Source organism: Poromitra crassiceps (genome assembly GCF_964638095.1).
Source record: "Poromitra crassiceps genome assembly, chromosome: 7".
In the NCBI taxonomy this organism is placed as follows: Eukaryota; Metazoa; Chordata; class Actinopteri; order Beryciformes; family Melamphaidae; genus Poromitra; species Poromitra crassiceps.
Window position 1 is genome coordinate 59,407,759 of NC_139628.1, and position 25,584 is coordinate 59,433,342.

At 44.8% G+C, this 25,584-nt stretch overlaps 1 protein-coding gene across 1 annotated transcript in view; it reads right to left on the minus strand.

Moving 5' to 3' along the window:
* The window catches only part of LOC310780292 (retinal guanylyl cyclase 2-like), a gene marked incomplete at both ends in the record, with an annotated part of 119,723 nt that overhangs the window by 88,606 nt on the left and 5,533 nt on the right, over nucleotides 1-25,584 (minus strand). The window contains 5 exons of the mRNA XM_083640851.1: nucleotides 1,408-1,557; nucleotides 6,759-6,914; nucleotides 9,700-9,842; nucleotides 17,351-17,506; nucleotides 20,998-21,228. Coding sequence (XP_083496977.1) covers nucleotides 1,408-1,557; nucleotides 6,759-6,914; nucleotides 9,700-9,842; nucleotides 17,351-17,506; nucleotides 20,998-21,228 — 836 coding nt within the window. The remainder of the gene's footprint in view (nucleotides 1-1,407; nucleotides 1,558-6,758; nucleotides 6,915-9,699; nucleotides 9,843-17,350; nucleotides 17,507-20,997; nucleotides 21,229-25,584) is intronic.

Sequence of the window (25,584 nt, forward strand, 5' to 3'; positions counted from 1 at the left end):
AGTACATTTGCTGAAATAAAGTTCTCAATTTTCTCACTTGCTCTGTGAGAATGATATGGTTATGTTCTCATTTACTGAGGTGCATTTTATGAGAATTGTGTGGAAGAGTTTGCTAGTTCTAGTGCTACCCCTTTGTACATTGTGGCTGTGGCTGACAAAAGTTAACAATAATAATGTTATTAGGAATAAATGTAGACTCAGCCCTCAGTCTTAATCCGTTTCACTCCTGTAAGACTGAGAATATTACTATTTAAATCTTTGCATAACGTTAGGTGGCGTTGTTGGAAGCCTTGCATCGGAGAACCAATCATGAGTGTTGTGGGTGGGCCTGCTTTCTGGGGGCAGTGATGCTCATGCAGAACCAGTGTCTCGCAAAACATCGCCGCGTTTGCGGAGAAACATATTAATCACTTAGAAACAAACATAACCTGTTAATAGGACGTGTTCCATCCGGCCCCGGAGGCTAGAGGTCTTTTCCCCAGCGATAAGCCTGACTCCCGAGGCTAACGTTACAGAGCCTGCTGATGACTCACAGTAGCAAGCGGACCACTTCCGGGTAGGAAAAATTATTGTAAAATAAACAACAGGTATAAACTCTCTTTGCAGCACATTGGTGTCTTGCTCTATATTGGAACTATGATAAATGGCATTGCCGCTACCAAATAAAATTCTAATAATAAATGTAGGCGTGTCTGCTACCGGCCGTTCTCACCGGGCTCTGACAGACAGTTTCTGACAGTGAAATTCCCAGACGTTTGGTGGCGCAGCTCACCAAACGCTTCAAGTGTCGGCGAGCAGTGTCTGCTACCTAGTGAAATTTCTAGTGTCGCTGACTACGTCATATAGTGTCGCGCATGTCTGATTGGCTATATAGACGGCACGCGCTTGACTTCCTTGTTTTGGTTTTCGCTCGATTGAAATTAATGAACGTGTCCCCGCTATTTTTATCAGCCTGTCCTTGATGTATGACTTCGTGAAAATCACAAAGAACATCGTGACCAATTTCCCAGAGAGAGAGGAGGTGAGTTGTGTGGTTGTGTGTCGTTTATATGTGGCTGCAGCCAAGTACGTTACATCTAGCCTCCGAGGTGGTTTCACTGTGCATTCCATTCCCTCTCTTGCCTTGGCTCTCTGCACTTATAGCGTTCGAGTGTCACATGACCGTTGAACCGAGGCAAACATTCACTGAAGTATAAATGCAACATCATGAGCGACACTTTCTTTTTCGTCTGCGACCATGTGCTGAGCGACACTTTCTAATAAGTATAAATTAAGCTTTATTGTGGTCACTCTACTAGGAATTCAAGATAGCTGAAATGTGTTGTTGACAGACCGCTTGGCGAACAGCAGAAAGACAAGAGCATTATCCCCTCTGAAAAACATTTCGTTTAAATGTATGTGGCTGACCTGGTTGAAGCCACGGAACTCAAAGCCTCCTTCTGATTGGACCAGCTGATCACCTGTAACCCAGCGCCCGCCCCCTGCCTGGCGACGCTCCTCCACCGCCTTGGCAACAAAGTACACCATGTTAAAGATGGTTCCAAAGAGAGGAGAGACCTGCAACAAAATAACAAAGTACACCATGTTAAAGATGGTTCCAAAGAGAGGAGAGACCTGCAACAAAATAATAAAGTACACCATGTTAAAGATGGTTCCAAAGAGAGGAGAGACCTGCAACAAGATAATAAAGTACACCATGTTAAAGATGGTTCCAAAGAGAGGAGAGACCTGCAACAAGATAACAAAGTACACCATGTTCGTCTTTGGTTGCAAGCCGAAAGAGGAAATCATTAAAAATGCCTGACTTTGCAGTGCTCATTTCATATCAGGTAAGCTGTAGCTGTAGGCTGCTAACAGCCACATCGCTCGGTTAGTTAACAGCCAAGTAACGTTAAATAATGTCATTATTGAGTTGAACTGATTGGAAGGAGGACATCATTAAAAATGCCCGACTTTGCAGTGCTTATTTCATATCAGGTAAGCTGCCTGTAGCTGTAGGCTGCTAACAGCCACATCGCATCGCTCGGTTAGTTAACAAGTAACGTTACATAATGTCATTATTGAGTTGTGTGCATTATCAACATAACAATATATCTTTGCAAGTTACAGAATAACTATCTACGCTATGTTTTGCTGGCCACTCTAGGCTTGGCCATTACTTGTCTTTTATCCATTGACACAGCGCCAGTGCGTATGGGTCTGTAAGACGTATCCCATTAACCAACGTTAATTTCGATGCATAACATTGCTTATCACTAGGTGATAAGCTGTTGTAGTAAGCTGAGAACTGCATTTTTAAACTAAAATAGCTCGGCCTTTAACACCATAGTGCCATCCAGGCTCATCACAAAGCTCCGAGGCCTGCACGTCAGCACCTCCCTGTGCAGCTGGATCCTGGACTTTTTGTCTAATAGACCACAGGCAGTGCGGATTGGTGATGTCACCTCCTCCACACTGTCACTCAGCACTGGTGCCGGCCAGGGGTGTGTGCTCAGCCCTTTACTGTACTCCCTATTCACCCATGACTGTACGGCCACTCACAGCTCCAATACAGTCATAAACTTTGCTGACGACACCACCATCATTGGCCGTATTACCAACGGAGATGAGTCGGCCTACAGAGCAGAGGTGAGAACCATGACATCGTGGGGTCAAGACAATAACCTCCTGCTCAATTTGAGCAAAACTAAGGAGTTGGTCATTGACTTCAGGAGAGACCAGGGGGAGGGGCACGCCCCCATTTACATCGAGGAAGCGGTGGTGGAAAGGGTCAGCCACTTCAGATTTCTGGGCATCAACGTCAGCCAGGATCTGAGCTGGTCACATTATACAGGTGTGGTGGTGAAGGCAGCAAGACAGCGGCTCTTCTTCCTCCGTCGACTGAGGAGGTTCGGTTTGGACTCCAGGGTACTCACCAACTTTTATAAATGCACCATCGAGAGTATCCTGACTGGCGGCATCATGGCCTGGTATGGCAACTGCACCGCCCTTGACCGTAAAGCTCTGCAGAGGGTGGTCAAGTCAGCCCAACGCATCACCAGGTCTGAGCTGCCAGCCATCCAGGACATCTACAGCCAGCGTTGCAGGAGGAAGGCCAAGAGGATCCTTTCTGACCCCAGCCACCCAAGCCACGGACTGTTCACGCTCCTGCCGTCTGGCAGACGCTACAGGAGCATACGGACCCGAACCAATAGGTTCAGAGACAGCCTGTATCCCCAAGCCATCAGGATGCTCAACTCGGCCTCTAAATAGTGTCTGCCCCCCCCCCCTCTCAGCACACACCTTTTGAACTGTTGTCTGCCCCCCCCCCCCCTCCCCCCAGCCATCGGGCTGTTGAACTGTTGACTGCCCCCCCCCCAGCCATTGGGCTGTTAACACCTTAAGTGCCATAGCCGAAATAATTCGTCTTACATAATCCAACGCTTAAGTGCCAGAGCCGAGTTTACTCGTCTTACATAAACATTTTTTTTTTTTTGACGGTGGGACATCAATCAACAACTTTTACATCTTCGAGATCACTATTGGAGCAAGATAATGTGTATAATCTATTTTACCGACCCACTAAGTGTTGACAGTGCTCCCCCAGACGACCGAAATCAAAGAAAAAACTGCCGCGGGACCAAGCCGTTCAAGGAAATGCCGTGGCGATTTTACAGTAAAATCCATTCCAGACTTGTCTTGCCTGAGAGCGGCCGCGCACCGGCAGCAGCACACAGAGAGCGGAGAGCGATTTGCAAAATAGATCATAGGTGAAACACACTTTGAAACACCTCAGAAAGGCCAGAATCAACATCTGCCCATCGCCCACGCATTCCCCGGCCCATCTTGACTCGCACAAGGAGCGTCTGCACGCAGGCAAGCAGGCAGGCAGGCACACAGGCAGGCAGCAGCAAAAGCGCTTCTGACACGCCCGCTGTACAGCCAGGAGGAAGGAGGAGAAGACACACGGAGGGAGGAGTTTGAATGAGAGGGGTGTCTCCTGTTGTTATGGAGGAAATTACTGTTCAAAACTATTGTTTAGAATGTCTGACGGTCTTACTGATGCCAAAAATGAATGGTTAAAGTGACTGTTTCACAAAAAGCCATTTATCTCTGAATAAATTTCCAGACGCTGAAACCATGCTGTACTCAACGGCTAATATCTACATAACTACTAACTCTGCAAACTAACTCTTTTAGACAGAGAAAGCACACATTCTATTAGTTATTTTTAGATGATTGGTGTTCATGAATTCTTAACAGAAAAGAATCCTCGGCTGTTTCTAAAATGAGCCAGAATCGTCAAAAACACCCCTGGCACAACTTACCTACAGGAATGAAAACATGGCTGGCATTCAATGTGTTAAGCTGCTGTCCCCCCCCCCCCCCCATTCCGTATTCACTATTGCACTATAGCACTATAGCTCACTTAATTTTTTTGCGTAAACTCTCTGTCGTTGTGAATTGCTGCGAAATTGGGCTTCTTGTTTTTTTACTTACTTCTAAGTATGTTTTTATCTTTATACCTCTTTTAATCTTTTAATACGTTTTTACAGTGAAGTTGATATGAGTGCTGAGTATAAGATTTTCATTGCAGGTGACAGATGTTTGCACTGTTGCCGGTATATGACAATAAACTTGAACTTGAACTTGAACTTGAACTAAAATCTAACTGTGTGTCGCAGATGGGCACAGAGCAGTCCTGACAGCGGCGGCTTTTGCACAGCTCTGTGTCTGTCAATGACGGCTTTTTAGCTCGAATGTTGACAGCTGTATACAGTATATGAAGTCCTTTAAAGGCATCGCGATCTGACCTTCGGTTTCCCAGAAAATGTCAACATTTCTCAGATTGGATAGTGGGAGGTTGACGCCAATTTTTATCCAATCAGAGAAATGTTGACACTTTCTGGGAAAGGGAAGGTCAGATGGCGATGCTTTTAAATGACCATATGTATTTTTTCACCCCAAATCCAACGCCACCACCCCTGAGTCTCTAAGAGTTACGGTTGCAGAGATAGGTCCGCCCTGCATGCAGGACTACAGGAGACATGGCTCATTTCCACCAGACAGATATGGCTCATTTGTTGCACAGTACAGCTCTACTCGACCTGGTCTACTTGATATAGACTCTGTTTCCATAGCAAGTTTACTCGCCTCCGCCCACACCTGGTCGTCATAGCAACCGCATATCTGTCCTCCGCCCATAGCTGAAGTAGGCTATAACGTATAACGTTAAAATTAAATCCATACACGGAACTTTTAAACTGGTCATGAAATACTGGTGCCTGTAAATGACCTACAGTGTACATGGGCGAATGTGAGAATCGGCCAGGAGAATGGATATCACTTTGTTGTTACTCAAACTCACATGCATGCACTGCGCGGGGGACGGGAGTTGTGCAGAAGGGAAGCCTCTACCCTGGCGGCAACTCACCAGGCAAGACCGCGTCTTCACTAAACCCCCGCCTCCGGCTGTCCACGTTTTTGATCGGTGGAATGAGACAAAAAAGCGAGACGAGCTGGGCGGGGTCGCGCTGATACCAGCGGTGGAAATGGGCCAATAGAGTACAGTGGGGGGTTGGGAGTTACAAGTTACTGACCAAACACTTCATTTCAGTGATTGCTGTCAGAATATAGACCCATTTAACACTTATTTTAATACTTAATTTTATAGCTGAATGCAGCTTTAAAGATGGTTCCAAAGAGAGACCTGTAACAAAGTAACCATGTACAACATGTTAAAGATGGTTCCAAAGAGACCTCTAACAAAGTAACAAAGTACACCATTTAAAGATGGTTCCAAATAGAGGAGAGACCTGCAACAAGATAATAAAGTACACCATGTTAAAGATGGTTCCAAATAGAGGAGAGACCTGCAACAAAATAATAAAGTACACCATGTTAAAGATGGTTCCAAAGAGAGGAGAGACCTGCAACAAAATAATAAAGTACACCATGTTAAAGATGGTTCCAAAGAGAGGAGAGACCTGCAACAAAATAATAAAGTACACCATTTAAAGATGGTTCCAAACAGAGGAGAGACCTCCAGCAAAGTAAAAAAGTACACCACGTTAAACATGGTTCCAAAGAGAGGAGAGACCTGCAACAAGTACACCATGTTAAAGATGGTTCCAAAGGGAGACCTGTAACAAAGTACACCATGTTAAAGATGGTTCAAAAGAGAGGGGAGACCTGTAACAAAGTAACAAAGTACACCATGTTAAAGATGGTTCCAAATAGAGGAGAGACCTCTAACAAAGTAACAAAGTACACCATGTTAAAGATGGTTCCAAAGGGAGACCTGCAACAAAGTACACCATGTTGAAGAGGGTTCTAAAGAGAGGATAGACCTGCAAGGCTGTAACAAAGTAACACAGTACACCGTGTTAAAGATGGTTCCAAAGAGAGGGGAGACCTGTAACAAAGTACACCATGTTAAAGATGGTTCCAAAGAGTGGAGAGACTTGTGGAAACATCAAACACAAACAATGTCACATTGTATTATTTATGCTGTCTTTAGCATTTTTTGCTGTGTGTGTGTGTGTGTGTGTGTGTGTGTGTGTGTGTGTGTGTGTGTGTGTGTGTGTGTGTGTGTGTGTGCGTGCGTGCGTGCATGCGTGCCTGCGTGTGTGCGTGCGTGCGCGCGTGCGTGTGTGTGTGTCAGAGATAGTGACTTGCGACTTGGACTGTATTTATTTATTTGCACATTAACATCATTAAGGAAATGTCTACTAATGATATTTGACTTGGACTTGTGAGCATCTCTTGTATGTGTGTACCTCAGTTGCAGCTACAGCTGAGCGAATCTCCCTGTTGAGTTGAGCTTGGCGGAATGCCTCGTAGAAGCTCTGGTCTGACTCCATGGTAACAGTCAACACAGAACTGTAGGCGTGGCGAAGCCGCGTGTTATTGGTCAGCTGAGGGAACACTGTGTCCTGATTGGACAGACAGAAGGGAGAAGCTCATTAGGAAACCAAACAGCTGAATTAGCCAATGACCTGCAAGCTTTCGTTCTAGTCCTGTTTCAACATCTGATTCAATTAAGGGCCAAACATTCTCATTATACCTTAACACATTCACTGCCAACAGTTTTTTTTTTTACTGTAGGTAGCTTCTGCCAAGGTTTTTTTTGAGGATTCTGGCTCATCTTTCAAGAGCCGAGGATTATTTTCTGCTAGGACTTTGTGAACACAAAATATCTCAAAATAACTAATAGAATGTGTGCTTTCTCTGTCTAAAAGAGTTAGTTTGTAGAGTTAGTAGTTATGTAGGCATTAGCAGTTGAATACAGCATGGTTTCAGAGATTTTCAGAGAGTTTTGAGATAAATTGATTTTTAGAACCACCTCACGTGCCTGTGATTATGGGTGCCCTTGGGCAAGTGTGTATACTGTATTGTGTGTGTGTGTGTGTGTGTGTGTGTGTGTGTGTGTGTGTGTGTGTGCGTGCGTGCGTGCGTACACTTATTCCACAGTAAGCATAAGCTAAGAGAGAGAGAGAGAAAGAGAAAGAAAGAGAGAGAGAGAGAGAGAGACTAAACTACCGTAATAGTTTAGTCCAATATAACAGCACCCCCCCCCCACCCCCCTCTCCTGCAAACTCCTCCCCTCCGTGTGTGTTTCTCCGTGGATCTGCAGCGGGTGTGTCACAAGCGAGTTTCTGCTGCCTGTCTGCTGCCTGGCGGCCCCTCGTCGGGCGAGCCTGGATGGGGCTCGTTCGTTTCTTGGGGTTTCGGTTGAGAGCTGGGATGAAGCTTTGTGCGATTCGCTTTATGCTGCGTGTTTCAAAGTGTGTTGCACCCAGTCTATTTTTGGAACCCCCCACCGTTGTGCGCCACCGTTGTGCGCCAGCACGAAAGCGTTTTCACCAAACCATTCTACAGTATGAGAATGGTTTTCTCACGCTTTTCCCTGCAGTTTTGGCTCGGCTTTCTCTAGTCTGGAGAGCACTGTCGCCACTTAGTGGGTCGGTGGAATGGGTTGTACACGTTCGGTGGCTCCCATATTTTTATAGGAGATGTAAAAGGGTTTGATCCACGTCCCACCGAGATAACTCGTCGACGGCAGTCAACCGTTGGATTTTTTTTGACGAGATATCTCGTCGACGGCAGTGAACGTGTTAAGTGTTGAATTGGGAAGTTACCTCTAAAATTAATATATTAAATTGAAGTTGTCAATTGCAATCAAATTATGTCCAAAGTGCTGCACCCTGGACAGAGACAGCAGCTTCCAGTCATCTATGATGTACAGTATTACAAATAGTATTGATAATACATACATCCAAGGCCAAGACTGTTACGGTGTGACAACACCAAACACAAAGCGAATTTTTCGCACGACACAATCAGCGGCACTTATCAGCTAGTCCAACTTCCTCATTGACTTTTCTCCAAGCCCTCTCCTTTTTGTTAGCGCTCTTTATGCCAGGAGATGTGTCATACAGCTCCAGCAGCCCACCCGAGTTAGCACAAACATTAGCCCTAGTTAGCACAACCTAGCACACCTGGCTTTGCTGACAGCTTCATGGCACATTATTTGTCTGGCTTGATAGCAATTTAGATTACATTTTACTTCAATCATTAAGTCATGAGCTTCCCAATTGAAATGTAAGCTTTAGGAATGTCCCCTGATGAACATAGTCTTGACTCCATGTAGTTTGAACAAATAGAATTTGAGTAAATGGAGTATTCCTGCTTAGAGTGAGGTTTAGGGTTAGATTGGTCTCGCAGTGCCAGCCGTAGGTGATATCTACATAACGTCTGGAGCACAAGTCTCAAAACGCCCGCCCCCAAGCCAAAAAAAAGGATCCGTGACAGATATGAATTGACCAACCAGGGACCTCGTGGGCGGTGCATTCGGAATGTGTGTTTCAGCTAAATCGACTCCGGCACAACTGCAACAAACACGTCCTTGAGGGCATCTATGCCGCGGACTTGGCACACTTTCTGTAACGCAGCAATTCAATTATCTTGCCCACTCATTCTTCCTGCAAGACAGCCTATCGCTACTTTTTGGTCGCTCCTTTTATCACTTCTCTCTTCACGGTGTTCCCGAACGTGTTTCCTTGCCGGACTGTAAACGTAACTACCATCCCGGGGGAATCTGCGGTGCTGCGTCTATGTGCCGACAGGCCGCAGTGCCGACAGGCCGCAATGCCGATAGCCCACAAGCAGAACCAGCTGAGCGAGGCGTGTCGGTGGACCGGCTGGAGCTAAGCTCTCCCAGCCCCCATGCCTAAACCTAACCTCCCCCCACACCTAAACCTAACTTCCCCCAGACCCTAACCCCAAACCTAACCTCTCCCACCCCCATGCCTAAACCTAACCTCCCCCAGACCCTAACCCTAAACCTAACCTCTCCCACCCCCCACGCCTAAACCTAAGGTCGGCATTGCGGGTGGTCGGCATAGTGGGTGGACAACGAATCTGCCGGGTTGCCAACTTCCGTTCCGTTCTGGTTAGATACAGTACCTGTTAAGGCTAGGATTAGGTGTGGAAAGGGGTACCTGCAGTGTTAGGGTACAGTCCAGTTTGTTTTATGTCTGTTTTTAAGAGCTGCACTGAAACAAATTCCAATCAACTATGTTGACATGGCAATAAAGTATTGAATCACGAATGGTAAGCGGGTTAGGGTACCTGGTAAGGGGTAGGGTTAGGTGCAGTACCTGGTAATGGGCAGGGTTAGGTACAGTACCTGGTAAGGGGTAGGGGTAGATACAGTACCTGGTAAGGCATGGCGTACAGCAGTGCATCGTAGGGAATGAACACATAACCATCTGAAACCATCCCCATGTCCAAAGCAGCCAAGAGGAGCTCCATCTGGTCCTCTCCACCAATCAAGACCGAACTCATACACATGATAACCACTGGGGAGAAAAATCCACATTTTAAATGCATTTGAATCAATGTTTTCTGTGATGTTTAGCCTGACCTGACCTCTGACTGTGACCCTTTGTAAATGAGTTCATGAGCAATGTCTCATTACACTAGGACAGTGGTCCTCAATTGGTCTAGCCTCAGGATCCACATTTCCCCTTAGTCATAAAGTCATGACCCAAATTTCAGATTTTTTTCATACCACTCAAATTTATTTCACAAAAAATACACAATGCCTTCATGCACTGTTGAATAAATGAAATAAAAAGTTGCAACAAAAGTGCAACTAGGGCTAAAAACCCAATGAAATAAAAGGTAGACTTATCTTGAATTACAGACCTACCGTATATGTTTTTATACAAGTTAAATTGCTAATGCTCATCAAGTTTCAAGAATCTGAAGTCTTTCACTAAAAACAAATTGAGACAACAACATTTGGGGGTATTTGGAGCAATTTTTTTATTTAAAATGTTTCGCCACGTGCATCCGCCCACCCAAAACGGCCCCACAACCCACATTTGGGTCCCGAGTCACCAGTTGAGAAACCCCGCACAAGGAGACACGTCTGCTGACACTTGCTTGTCTGGCCAGTTTACTCTGTTGATTTTGTGAAGTTTGTGTGAGTTTTTTTATCAAGTTTTTCCACCAATATTTTATTTCCTTATTTTCTTTTAGAACAACACAGAAAAACAAAAACGAACAAGCTAAGACACAGGAAAAGAAAAGAAAGAAAAGGCATACATATATGATCAATATTCAAATATTACAACGTGGTACCAGCTGCGTAAGGTGCCTATGGTGCCTGATTCTGCCCATCTCATTGGTGCTACCTGGCAGTCATTCAATTTTGACCCCCCCTAGACCCGCCCTCAAAACAGCAGCTGGGGCTGTGAAGTGGCACAGACTCTATTATTTAGTATTTGGAGCACAGCGATTCAACCTAATATTTGAGTCTGGAGAGAGAGTAGATTAAACACAACAGACCACCAGCCTAGACATGTAGATAGAGATAAAGAAGTTAAGTTAAAGACCCTGGAAACTGAAATCCACAAAAACCTTCTAACTATGTAATTTAGGGTCGTGACTAATTGTAAGCCTCAAAAAGTTTGAGACATTAGTTTCAACCCAAATCCTAAATATTGCCATTTCCCTGTTGTCATTGTTTGCTGAGGCAGGGTTTGAAGTAGGGATGGCACGATAATACTTTTTCCATATCCGATCCGATATCCGATACCACAATCTTGAGTATCTGCCGATACCGATATCAATCCGATCCAATCTTTTTCCCTCGCTTATACAACTAAGCTGTTAATAATAAATGTACCAATGCACTTTGCTTAACCCAGCCATCTAATAATAATAATAATAATACATTTATTTTATATAGCGCTTTTCAAGAACTCAAAGTCGCTTTACAGAATACATGGGTCAAACATAAAACATAACAGAGACATACATAAAACACAGACAAACAACAAAAGGAAAGGAAGGGGGGGGGGTTGCGGGGGGGGGGGGGGTTGGCCATAGGAACCAGAGAGCAGCGGCAGCCAAACGCACCAGCGTTCACTCAACCGGAGCAGGGCCAACCTCCGAACATAAAACACAACAGAGACAGACATAAAACACAGACAAACAACAAAAAGAAAGGAAGGAGAGGGTAGGACTGTGCGTGCATGTCCATGTATGTGGGCCCAAGAGTCATTGGAGTTATAGTTATAGTCATAAAGAGTTATATAGAGCAGGGTGGATGGAGTGGGCCTCAGGCTGCAGAGCAGGGTGGATGGAGTGGGCCCCAGCCCCAGGCCACAGCTAGCAGAGCAGGATGGTGAAAGCCCCAGGCCAGAGCTAGCAGAGCAGGATGGTGGAAGCCCCAGGCCAACAGCTAGCAGAGCAGGATGGTGAAAGCCCAGGCCACAGCTAGCAGAGCAGGATGGTGGAAGCCCCAGGCCACAGCTAGCAGAGCAGGATGGTAAAAGCCCCAGGTGACAGCTAGCAGAGCAGGATGGTGGAAGCCTCAGGCCAACAGCTAGCAGAGCAGGATGGTGGAAGCCCCAGGTGACAGCTAGCAGAGCAGGATGGTGAAAGCCCAGGCCACAGCTAGCAGAGCAGGATGGTGGAAGCCCCAGGTGACAGCTAGCAGAGCAGGATGGTGGAAGCCCCAGGCCAACAGCTAGCAGAGCTGGATGGTGGAAGCCCCAGGCCAACAGCTAGCAGAGCTGGATGGTGGATGGTGGAGGCCCCAAGCCACAGCTAGCAGAGCAGGGTTGGTGGAGGGTGAAAGCCCCAGGCCACAGCTAGCAGAGCTGGATGGTGGATGGTGAAAAGCCCCAGGTCACAGCTAGCAGAGCTGGATGGTGGATGGTGAAAAGCCCCAGGTCACAGCTAGCAGAGCTGGATGGTGGATGGTGAAAAGCCCCAGGTCACAGCTAGCAGAGCTGGATGGTGGATGGTGAAAAGCCCCAGGCCACAGCTAGCAGAGCTGGATGGTAGATGGTAAAAGCCCAGGCCCAGGCTGAAGCTAGCAGATGATGGTTTGCAGCCTGCTACAGGCTTAGGCTGGATCCAATGCAGCAGAAAGAGTAGGCCGGGGTAGAGAGAATCTACCAAAATATCAAGGATTACAAACACCATCCATAGTTTGTCAGTTGCTGTTGCAATAAAAGTCAGGTAATGCAACAAGTTAAAACTTGCAAAAATTAAAAACATAGAATAATGGTTTAAAAAGGTTGGAGAGTCAGGAGCCCAGAACACATGCTGTCTCACTCTCACCTCCCCAAACAGCATGTTCAATATGTGGAACAATATTTATTCCTTAAATGAAAGGCTATAGCCCAGAACATAGACTCAGTAATGCACTAATGCTTGCTGCTTCTTTTTAAGCCTTCACACGCACGCACGCATACACACACGTCCTTGTTACAACTGTCCCTGGTCTCCCCTACTTCCGTGTTGCGCGAAACAAGGGGTGGAGCACAGTTCACGAATCATGGTGTTTGCTGGGCAAGACCCGAAGTATCCTCGTCGCCAATGTAATAACGTCAATAAATGTAGACAGACTGAGATCTCAGTTGACTCAGCAATGTCACTGCAGTCATTCATTGTCAGGCTGCTTCCTACTCTTGCACCTTTCCTTTCCTGCTGAACATCTAGGCACCTGGTAGGACCCCGCCCAGACCCCTTAGTGGCCCTCTGCCTGCCTGATTGAAAATCCCCAAACCTGAACATTCACATTACAACAAAAAGACTATATCCGCAATGCTAATTATTTTAGAGAACTGCATCTTGACCTGGAGACATCAAATGGAATTCAATGTTTTGCTAACTATAACCTGTGATAGTGGTGGTAAAAACGAACAGCTCACTGCCATAACAGCTCTACATGACATGTAAAGAACGTGATTGAGGGATGGCTAACATTACAATGCTAACTTTAGCTGCCTGGTACAACTAACTTGCTATGCAGACTATGCCTATAATAACTAACAGCATTTAATTTTCATGTTTGAAAAGGGGATTGATGCTCTACTACTAATGACGGCCACAAATTTTGCTTTTTTTCCCCTCAGTTTAAATGGGCATGATGCCTCTGCACCTAGTCTCAACGCCAGACCCATGAGAGTTCTTACGCTGATACACTACGTTACTGCATGCTGCAGCGCTCTCTCTGGGTCTGGGACACTTTCCCTCAGAGGGCTGGTTATGGGAGGGAACCGTTCACTTGGCCAGGCATATGCCAGTGATGGCTTCAGTCCTCTCCAATCAGTAACGACTTTGCTATCAGACAACATGGGAGACGCAGCCCATTTTTCGAACTGCTCTCTCATCGGTGCTACAACCTGTCACTCATTCAATTTCAATCCGCCTTCAAAAGCAGCAGTGGCTGTTAACTGGCACAGAAGATGTAGTATGCGGAGCACAGCGATTCAACGTAATATTTGAGTCTGGGTAGAGACTACTCTGCACCTGTCACCTCAGTGCTCCCACTACAATCCTCCTGTAAATCACCTGGCATTATTTGCTTAAGCTGTATTGGGTCTTTGTTAGTACTTGCTGAAGCCGACTGTACTGGGTCTGTGTTAGTACTGGACGGGCTTGACTGTGGATCAACTGAGTTTGTGCATGTACTTAGCCTGGTAAACCAGCCCGTCACGTGAACTCACATTTCATTTGGTTCTGCGTGACGGTCTGGCCCCAAAGCCAGTGGGGGGGTTTAGCAGAAGCTGCAGAGCGGAAGAGCCAATCAGCGACTGCACTGTGATTGACAGCGCACGTTGGCCAATCAGGAACGCCACTAGCACTGCACTAACAAAACAATAATGGCCACCTCCTTGCCTGATTGTCTCGAGGGGTAATGTCAGCGTTTGTCTAGTTTAAACAGCCATAAAGTGCAGATATTGCAGAAATAGACTCAATAACAACAATTAAACAAGTACAGGAGTATCGCCGCAACCGCAGAGTTTCTCGGCGGAAAATATGTTTTTGCCATTCTCCCAAGTGGATTTGGGTTTGACTGGATCCGACGCTGATTGGCTGAAGGAGTTGTCTGTCAAGGCAACTATGCCCGCCCATGCTCGTCACACAGAACCAAATTAAATGTGAGTTCACGTGACGGGCGAGTGAACTCACTCTTGCCGCCAAAGAGTGTTGAGGCAAGACTTGACAACATTTCCTTTTTGGCAGCGCTGCTTTGGCCAATGGGACAACAGCACAGAACCGGGACAGCCAATCAGAGGTGTCTCCTCCAGGCCAAAATGGCAGGTTTGCTGTGCGCTGCAGTTGCAATAGATCCATTTATTAGTTTCATTTCTGATTTGCACAATTTGTGGGGCCTTTTACAGTGTTGGGAGCCTTATGCTAGCTGCGTAGTGAGCATATAGGGCAGACCGGCTCTTGCTGATACAGCGCGTGCACATGTACATTTTCATCGTACGTTTTAAACTCAGATTAAACACATCAGACTTCCAGCCCAGACATGTGTCAAGGTGCTCCTCATGTTATCATAGCCACTTTCAGACATGAACTCCGGGTCAGGTCAGGATTGCTTGCCCTGAGCCTGACCCGGGGGATACGTGAAGTGTACCCTTTCAGGGTACACTTGATGAGGCATGTTGCTTTCAACATGTGGAGCACCTCCGGGTGTAAAGTAGAGAGGGGGCGGGGGTGGGGGGAATTTGGGCCTGACCACACAATGGGGAGTTGTGAAAACTCACCACACAGCTGCACTTCACTGTCTGAGCATAGCCTTAAAGCCCCAATCAGTAAGATTTTTGACATTTTTTACTGTAATATAAGATATTTTTAGTCTTAGGACATGGTAGATTGACATGTAATAGGGAGACTCTCGGCTTTATTTATCCCACACCGCCCTCCATTGGCCAGCACTGGGACTAAGCAGTTTGCTGTCAGCGTCCCGTGTCAATAAAATAGAAAAAAAGAAAAGGATGTGCGCATGCGCTGTACAGCGTAAGCGCTGTCTGCATGAAAGCAAGGAAGTAACTCGATTCGGATTTGCTACGAAAATGATGTTTCACGGAACTATGGATTATTATTTCATCACGTGGTGAGTACCCGATGTCACAACATGTACATAGAGCTTTCTGGCGCTGTGTTTTGTTGACTTTGAACGGCGATATCGTTATCGATACTAATGCACGCAGAGGGCGCAGTTGGAAAACTTACTGAATGGGGCTTTAAGTGAATCGCATTGACATTCAACAAACTATCACGACATGCAGAGTCAAAAAAACAAGTTGCTAAAAATACATAATGGGCGATAACTGCCTAACATTCACGGCATATAATTGTTTGCGCATAACGTTAGTAGTAATTAATTAAACAACCCTACAACTCACGGCCAGATGCATCGATTTCCTCGAGTCTCAAGCACTACAAAGAAAACAGGTCTTTGCTATGTTCAGTCCTAAAATGCATCAACCCTACTAGAATTATACAGAATACAGGAAGCTAGACGTTTTTACCTTCAAAATAAAATCAATGTTGTATTACTTAGTAACAAAAAATCAGAACGGTCGACTCACTACCAGTGTTGGGCATGTTACTTTCAAAATGTAATATACATATTATTAGTTATTTTCATTTGAAAGTAATAAGTTACTTTACAATATTACTGTCTGTGTAGAGTATTATGTTACTTATTACACTACTTTTGCATTACTTTCACTGTAATAACAGTAGCAGAACGACCTCGCCGCCTCGGAACCATCCCGAAAAATAATTTCAACAGTCTTAAAATCAGTGTAAACAATCCAAAATTCTAAATGTTATTCTTTTCCTTTGTTATTGTCATATATAGTGGTTATTTGCATAAAAACACAGTTTGATTAGTTAACAATTTAAATATGTGCTTTGATTAAAAAAAAAAAAAAGCTCAATTTGTACCTTGAGTTACTTGACAAAGTAACTGGTATAATATTACTGAAATCCTATAAGTAATAAGTTATATTACTGAGTTACTGCTAAAAGTTACATATTACATGTAATATGTTACTTTTGTAATGAGTTACCCCCAACACTGCTCACTACGGGTTAAAATTGACTTTTCGAAGGGAGCAGATATTCTTCCAGCTTATCTCTGTTCTGTATCTTTCGGATCACACACACAAAAAAACATTACACGTGCATTTACTTTATTTAATTGCCATTATTGCAAAGGTTATACCTGGAAGTTTCCGTTTTATACTGCCTGACTTGACGCTACTTGGAATTTGCGGTTCTGCACGTGAATCTTCACAAACGCTGTGTAAACGTTAAATCAAAGGCATGAACGCAACCAGATCCAGATACCCTACCTAGCGATGTCCAATACTGGGAAGCAGGATGACCCTCACGTCCAAAAATGCTCTATTTTAAATGTGTGTGCTCTGCGAAGCTATGCAGAAATGAAATAAGATTAAAGCCATGAGCGTTTCAATCCAGCAATGCGTAGCCTGTTGGCTGACGTACACGGAGCAGGTTCGAGCTTCATTTGGAAAAACTGAAACTGCATGTTTTTGTCCGCTCTCTCATTCACATCGACTATTTATATAATAATAATAATCTGTCACGCTGGCTTTCTGTCTCTCTCCCTCACCTCATCCCACTCACTGAGCTGGCTACTTCACGGAGCTCTGGAGGGGAGGGGGAACAATCCGCCCCTGATACTAGGGTAGGAGGTTGTCTTATAGCCGGAGAGTAGGAGGGTCGTGGGAGCACGCATAGCTCACCAAAATGTGTTCATACATACACCGCCACCCGGATCCCCTCTAGATAACTCCCAAGTTCCTAGGCATGTCTGAAAGCGGCTGATAGAGAATTAAATTTCACAGCCAAAAGGTAAACAGTGAACCACTTGAAGGAAACCAGTTGAAATGAAATGATGTAGCCAGGAGTCAGAAGAAGTCGTCTGTATATATACACACACAGACACGCACGCACGCACGCAGGCACACACACACACACACACACACACACACACACACACACACACACACTCTCTGACCTTTGACCTTGTCAGCCTCTCTGATGGCTCTCAGCGCCTGTCGAGGTCCTTCCCCCTTGTTGGTTTCCATGGTAACCACTGGACCAACCGGCAGGCCCAGAGCCCTGAGGGCCGAGGCCACTTCCTGTCCGGTGCTCTCCCATAGGTCAGTCGGAGCTAAAGATCACACCCACACAAGGAGAAAAAGAAACACATCCAATCATATTTCAGTTCACTGTGCTAGCATTATCCACAGAGAAACATTAGCAGGTTAGCTAGCCAGTATCATCCACATACCAACCCTACCGGGTTAGCTGCCTACTTATAATAGTACATATTATAAGAGACCACGCCAACTTACAAGTAGGGATGGGGATCGGGACCCGGTATCAAACGGTATTGATCGATCATTTCTCAAAACCCAAAGGTCAATAAGGTCCGAGCTTATTGATACTGCTATTTAGTCTAGCGGGTCCTATAAAGTAATGTTAATTGACTCTCGAGAGATGAGAGTCATGTCATTTACCTCAAATCACTGGTGCACAAATACATTGATTGTCTAATAAAGTTTTTTAATTAAATGTAATTGCCTGCCGACTGTCCCAGGCTAGCCAAATGTCATTCTGTTCAGAAATCAAACAGTCCCTTACTGTTAAGCAATAAAAGCAATACCAGTTATGTTAAAAATGTATAGATGTCTCATCTTTCCACCAAATAAGAGAAAAGTATTGATATTGGAATCGATAAAGATTCGGATTGAAGTCTCCAAACAGTATCAATATCAATAATGATCCCCATCCCTACTTACAAGATGCTACACGCTGTTCTTTGTGGTTCCCCTGATGACAGAAAGTATTAGGCTACTGTAAGTTAAGAAACCACGTGACTAAAATTAACAGAGCAAATAAGATAACCTATTATCAACAGAGATTTTCTGACAGTGGTAATGACAGTAAGACAATATGGAATGTATTGAATGGAATCATGGGTAAAAAGAGGGCCTGCAGTTCGTTTGTTGAATCGGATGGTGTTTACCTGACTAAGCCTTTTCAGATTTCAAATTATTTTAATGATTATTTTGTCAACAAGGTTTCCAAACTCAGAGAGTAGGCTACATGGTCAAAACTGTGAATTCCAACTCTGAGGTGCTTGTAAAAAATGCATTACGAATGATAAAATGTGCACTTTTGAATTTCACCATGGTCGATGTTGGGATGGTAAAAAGGTTGTTAAGCTCTCTGCCAGATGATAAGTCTGCTGACACCACCTTGGCACCACCTTGATAGGGCCTAGCAAATTGTTAAGAATATCTGCCGTACATGTTTCCAAACCAATTTGTCACATTTTTGATAGATGTCTGATTAATGGTGTGTGTCCAAAATTATCGAAGGAGGGAAGAATTATTCCACTTCCCAAATACACAAAATCAACTTTATGCGGTCCCAACAGCAGGCCTATCAGCATTCTGCATGTACTTAGCTTAAGATTGTGTTTGAGCAAATAAGTAAATTTTTCTGCAAACGGTTTAACAACTATGCACCAGCATGCTTACGGCCATATTCCACTGGGTCCGTGTTCGGTCCGTCTGCGCTGCGGTATGGCTTCGGAGCCGATACGTTTCCACTCTAATCATTGTGTCAACTCCCACCTACTCCGCTGCGTTGCGTGTCTACTCCGTCCCAGCTCCGACGATCCGGAGCTCTCCGAAAAAGATACGCAAGGCTTCTATTTTTCACGGATGACGGAGCAAAGCTGCAGCAAGTTGGGCGGAGCCAGGCATGGAGTCAACCAGGCAGAGGTGTTTACAGCATTAAATATCAAGCCAGAGGACAAACATGTATGAGGAAAAGTTCATAATTGAAGTGGAAAACCACAAAATAATATATGACACAACCCATCCTTTTTACAACGACAACACCAAGCAAGTCCACCCCTCCTCTGCTTCTCCAGGAACAATGATCTTCTGCCTGTTTGTTGTTGTATTTATCCCACATACAAATTGTCTTGCGCAATTTCACCGTGAGAACCTGTCGGTCTCGTCACTCTAGCTGTCTGGCGGAGCGGAGCCGTGACGTGCTCTGCACGCAGCCGGTTAGTGTTGGTGGAGCACAGAGCACGGAGCAAAACCGGAGAACAGCCGCAACGCAACACAAATGCAACCAGTGCAATCCTGGCGTTATAGAGCTGGTCATTCCACTTGCACTGTTATGACACCAATGTCAGATAGCTGGTTGACAACTCTATGATTGTGCGTACAGTGATGCTTGACTTCAGTGCTGCTTTTGATGTGATCGATCATGACATTTTGATTCCCAATCTTATTAGTTATGGTTTTAAATCCTCAGCTATTCTGTGGTTCAGGAGCTATCTGTCCTCTAGGTCACAGCGAGTATATTTTAATGGATCTCTATTCAAGCAGTCGGGGGCTGGACTGTGGTGTCCCGCAGGGGAGTTGCCTAGGACCCCTCCTATTTTCAATATTTACTAATGATATGCCATATGCAATAAGACAGGCTAGCTTGACTATGTATGCTGATAAGTCTAGTCATTACGCGGCACCCACATGTTCAGAGTTTAATCAGGTCCAGTGAGCTTAACATAATATATAACTGGATCAAAATGAATAAACTTATACTTAACATATCAAAAACAGTTTGCATAATAGTTGGTTCTAATTATAGATTATCACACAATCCTAAAATAAATTCACATATAGAGGGTCAAACTATACAACAAGTAAAAACAACAAAGCTTCTAGGACTCTGGCTTGACTGTACACTGTCTTGGTCTGATCACATCAACAAAATAGTTGCCAAGATGAGCAGAGCAGTTGCCATTACAAGAAAGCGTGCACCGGTTCTTACACCATAATTGTTTCACCAAATTTTGTGTTCATTGGTTCTGTGTCATCTGGATTATTGTTCGGTGGTATGGTCATCTGCTTCTAAAGGTCTACTCAGAAAGTTACAAGTAGCACAAAACAAGGCAGCCAGACTGGTCCTGGGCTGCTCCCCTATGTCGAGCGTAGCTGATAGCCATACACGTCACACATGGCTTAGTGTTGAGCGGCCAACTTTATTCAAACTCAGACTCCTAAATTTCTTTCCAACAACATAATTTATAGTTCAAGTATTCATGCAGACTCCACCAGAGGGGCGAGTTGTGGACAGATGACTTTAGCCCGACCAAAATCCAACTACATGAAGAAAGCTGTCATATACAGGACTATTGCGTCTTGGAATTGTTTACCAAGCAATATTCGTTCCATGAAACGGAAGGTAGGTTTTAAAAGGATGCTCAGATCCCACCTACAGTCACACACACTATCACACTCACAATTATGTTTGTCAAATCACTTTCTATGTTTGATTTCTAGTGTATAGAGTACTGACCATATTTTAATATTTGGGTCCATTGGCCATGCAGCTAGAGGGCTAGCTGACCAGGCTTTTGTCTGTCTTGGTTTAGATTTGCTTTTTATTTGTTATTTTTGTTCTTTCCTTTTTGTTTTTATATTTTGCTTTGTTGCTTGTCATGTAATGTCTATTGTTGTCTTAGACCCCAGGAAGAATAGCTGTCGTCTAGGCGTCACCTAATGGGGATCCTTTTAATAAACAAATAAAGTTATAATAGACCACCCGTACATATAAGAGACCATGCCTACTTACAGGAGACCACACCCACATGGGCCCAGCGGAAGAACCTTAGGACTGTGAACAGGACCCTGCTTGGAGGGGTGATGGGTGGCAGGCTGGGCCAATCAGCATCCAGACAGCCAGGCGAGGCCAGCCCCGCCTCCCAGTGTTGAGTCAATAAGGAGGCAGCGTGGCAAAGAATAGGATTAAAAGGTCCAATGTAGGCGTGACCATATCCTTCCATGTCACTTAGCTGGGTTAGAGCTGAAACAATACAAATGTCAAAGGTCAACTGGGTTAGAGCTGAAAGTGAAACAATACAAAGGTTAGCTGGGTTAGAGCTGAAACAATACAAAGTTCACAGGTCAGCTGGGTTAGAGCTGAAACAATACAAAGTTCACAGGTCAGCTGGGTTAAAGCTGAAACAATACAAAGTTCACAGGTCAGCTGGGTTAGAGCTAAAACAATACAAAGGCCAAAGGTCAGCTGGGCTAGATCTGAAACAATACAAAGGTCAAAGGTCAGCTGGGTTTGTATGTCACCCCATCTCTGAAGTATTTGCACTATGTTAAACACCTACTGTATATTGATGTATGTATGCTATACTACCCCATCATGTTTGTGTTATTTGATGTGTAATGTATCCTCATATGTGAACAAAAAGAAAAACCAAAGGTCAGCTGGGTTAGAGCTGAAACAATAAAAAGGCCAAAGGTCAGCTGGGTTAGAGCTGAAACAATACAAAGGTCACAGGTCAGTTGGGTTAGAGCTGAAACAATATAAAGGTCAAAGGTCAGTTGGGTTAGAGCTGAAACAATACAAAGGTCACAGGTCAGCTGGGTTAGAGCTGAAACAATACAAAGGTCAGCTGGGTTCCCCTCAATCGGGAATGAGTGTCAAAATGAGTGTCAAGTTCCTCCCTGAGCAGCAGGTGTCAGTTATCTAGGCTGATTACTGCATTCAAGCTCAGTCTTGCTGTGACTCCGTGGGCGTGACCCCACAGTGACTTCTGCCTCTGTGACATCACATGCATACCCTCTATAAGAAGCAAGTTTCAAGCAGAGTAATTAAAATCCGGTATAAAACATACTTAGTAAAAACAAGTAGGTGAAAACAAAACAAAACCCCAATTGCACAGCAATCAATCACACAAGACACAGAGTATCCACACATAAATTAAAAGTGTGCTATAGTGCAGTACTGATATGGGGTGGGCGCAGCAAAGTCAAAAGTTCAACAGCCTAATGGAAGAGTGAAGTTTCTGGTATCATAGAAGACCTAAGGAATCAATTTCTATCAACCATGTCATTCTAGTTTGTCAGGAAGGTAGCTAAATAACACTCCAAAGTTAGGCTACATTTTGGCAAGGAAAAAAAACAGCAACAATCAGCAACATTTTTGGGGGGGTCTTGGTATACGCAGTGGAAGTGGTCCCTGGGAAATTTGTGGTACCTGGAGGAAACGTTTGGGAACCCCTGATCTATAGTAATAAAACATCTATGGCTGAAACAATACAAAGGTCAAAGGCCAGCTGGGTTAGAGCTGAAACACTACAAAGGTAAAAGGTCAGCTGGGTTAGAGCTGAAACAATATAAAGGTCACAGCTCAGCTGGGTTAAAGCTGAAACAATAAAAAGATCACAGGTCAGCTTGGTTAGAGCTTAAAGTTTACAATACAAAGGTCAGCTGGGTTAGAGCTGAAACACTACAAAGGTCAGCTGGGTTAGACCTGAAACAATACAATGGTCACAGGTCAGAGTTAGGCCTACGCTGTTGATAACAGATAAAAACACACAAATCAATAGGAAACATAATATCAATAGGACACATTCATCAAGTATCTCTCTGCACCGGGAGAGAGTTTGGCTGGTCATACCTCCACTCTGGGCTAGTGGGGGAAAAATGGCTATGTTATCTTTATAGCCATCCACCGAAAGTACCAAGCAGGCCTGCTTTATTACACAATCAAATCTTCGCCATTTTCAGTGTGTAGCAACGAGCTAGCATTGTTGTTTCACAGCGGCGGAGGCATTTGAGAGTGACCATAGAGCGACACGCAAGGAGCGGAAAGGAACTCCATAAATGGTTGGAGCTGGTCGATCAAAGCTGGTCGGAGCCAATGGCAGAGCTTGCAGGGAGCAGAAAGAGATTTTATTCCGCTGCTGAATGAAATGGTCGGCAGGGCCAGGGAAAGGGGGCTGTAGCTAGCGATAGGAAGGTCATAGAGAGTCAGGGTTCGAGTGGTTGGAGGGGGTGTGGTTAGGAAAGCGGGAGGGCCAGGGGAAACGGGCTGTAGCTAGGGATATGAAGGTCAGGAAGGTTGTAGTGAGTCGGGGTTCGAGGGGTGGGTAAGGGGAGTGGCTGGGTGTATCTGGGTGGTGGGAGGGGGTGTGGTTAGGAAAGCGGGAGGGCCAGGGGAAACGGGCTGTAGCTAGGGATATGAAGGTCAGGAAGGTTGTAGTGAGTTGGGGTTTGAGGGGTGGGTATGGGGGGTGGCTAGGTGTATCTGGGTGATTTGAGGGGGGGCATGGTCAGGAAAGGGGGCAGAGCTAGCGAAAATCAGCTGTAGGTAGGGATAAGAAGGTCAGAGAGAGTCGGGATTTGAGGGGTGGGTAGGGGAGTGTGTAACAAGTTTGGTGGTGTTGTGTAGCTTCTGTTAGCCTCCTGGATAGCCAGCTAACGTCGCACACACCAAGTTGTTACAGAGAAGTGTCTGACTTGCGTCTTGCATTGGAGGCAGACTGAGAAGGAAGTGAATAAAGCCAATACAATAACAAGGAGCGCCACACAGTGGACCAACATGTAATTGCAACCAAATAATGTTCCCAAAACAGAGGATCTAGGCATTTGTGACTGTTACAAGTGGCTGGGGGGATGTGGGTGTGTCAGGGTATTTGCAATATTTGCACATCATAGCTGGAGTATTGGCCTTTGCAGAGGTCTGCGCTCTCCGTGTGCACTTCTATTTTTTGTGTTAGTTTTGGTAAGCGTGACATGTTATAATTAGGGCTGTCAATCGATTAAAATATTTAACCCATAGTCCATAGTTAATCGCGATTAATCGCAAATTAATCGCACCATTTTTTATCTGTTCTAAATCTACCTTAAACCGATATTTTTCAAGTTTTTAATACTCTTATCAACATGGGAGTAGACGAATATGCTTGCTTTATGCGGATATGTTTATTATTATTGGAACAATGACAAATACTGTCCAGAATATTCTTCAGAATAACCTCAACGGTGTGCATGCTGAACCATACTGTCTAGTGAAGTAGAAGCATATAGGCTACTGTAGTAGGCTGCATAATTAGCCTACTGGTTCATCTGAACAAAACAAACTAAGCGCAGTAGAATTGCATTTATAAATGTATTTTGTTACAGCAGCAGTGTAGTAGGCTAGTGAAGACTACAGTAAATATCGGCAAATGAAGACTAAGGCCATGTCCACACGGAGACGGAAGCAATTTCTTTTTTTCGTTTAAGAAAAGTTTTCCATAAACACAGAATCATTTCAAGAAATGTGTATATCCACATGAAACCACTGAATACCACGGAAACCGCTGTAGTATATATGCCAGGCCGGTAAGTGGTGCTGTAACGCTGCCACAAAGTACACCAAAAACAGAGAACAAGACAATCTCGTCAATAATGGCATTCAACCACTAGGGGCGCACAGTCTATAATGTGACGTGTATCTCACTGTAGCGAGCAGCTTAAACCCTTGGCTTTGCGGGGAGGTTTGCCATGTCGATGAAATGATTAAACCTATACAGGCAAATGCAGAGCTGTTCAGCAGGGCTGATATGATGGTATCCCTGTAGCCTACAATATAGAACGTTAACAATCGGTAAGCTTCCTGATATCATCCACTTCCATGATCTTTAGACTTATGTTGCAACCACATCCCAGCATATTGGCCGCTCCTGCACATCACAACACAGGCTAAATGATGCAACATAAATATACATTATATAAACTCATGGCATAAATGTGTTTTTATTGAAAAAGTGGTGTCAAGTAAGCTAAAGTCTTGTTGGAATGGACACGAGTGGACATCACAACCATGTGGTCGTCAAACGTCTCACTTCACTATTCACGTTGTATCTGCGAGGGCTATATAGACCACCCCGAGTATGTCTGTTACACTCAGGGTTTACATTTCATTTCATTTCATTTTGTCCAATATTAAAATATTCCAGAATTGCATGTTGTATTACAAATAAATATTATTTCTATCTAACACGTTTAGCCTGTTATTGTAAAAACTTAGCCGCCGCTAAGCCTTCTGGGAAATATCCGATGAAGGGAGGGGACTGGGGAGGGGTGGATGGGAAGAGTCAGCTGTGGAGCCCTGAGGATGTTGTACATGGTGTTCTCCGTGTCCACTTGTTGCTGACAGTGGTAATAGAGGAGCATTATATTTTGCTGCAAGAGCCCTAACAGGCTCAGTAGCTGCTGTAGCACGAACGCTAGTGCACTGTAAGCCTAAATTGTTGCTGGCGGAGAGAGGTGGGGCTATGGCGTCATCGGTTCAGGAAAGATGCACATGGGTTGTAAACACGGAAATGCAAGGGTGGCGTCTTCAGATTTATTCACTCTGGGACCCGGTTTCAAAAAT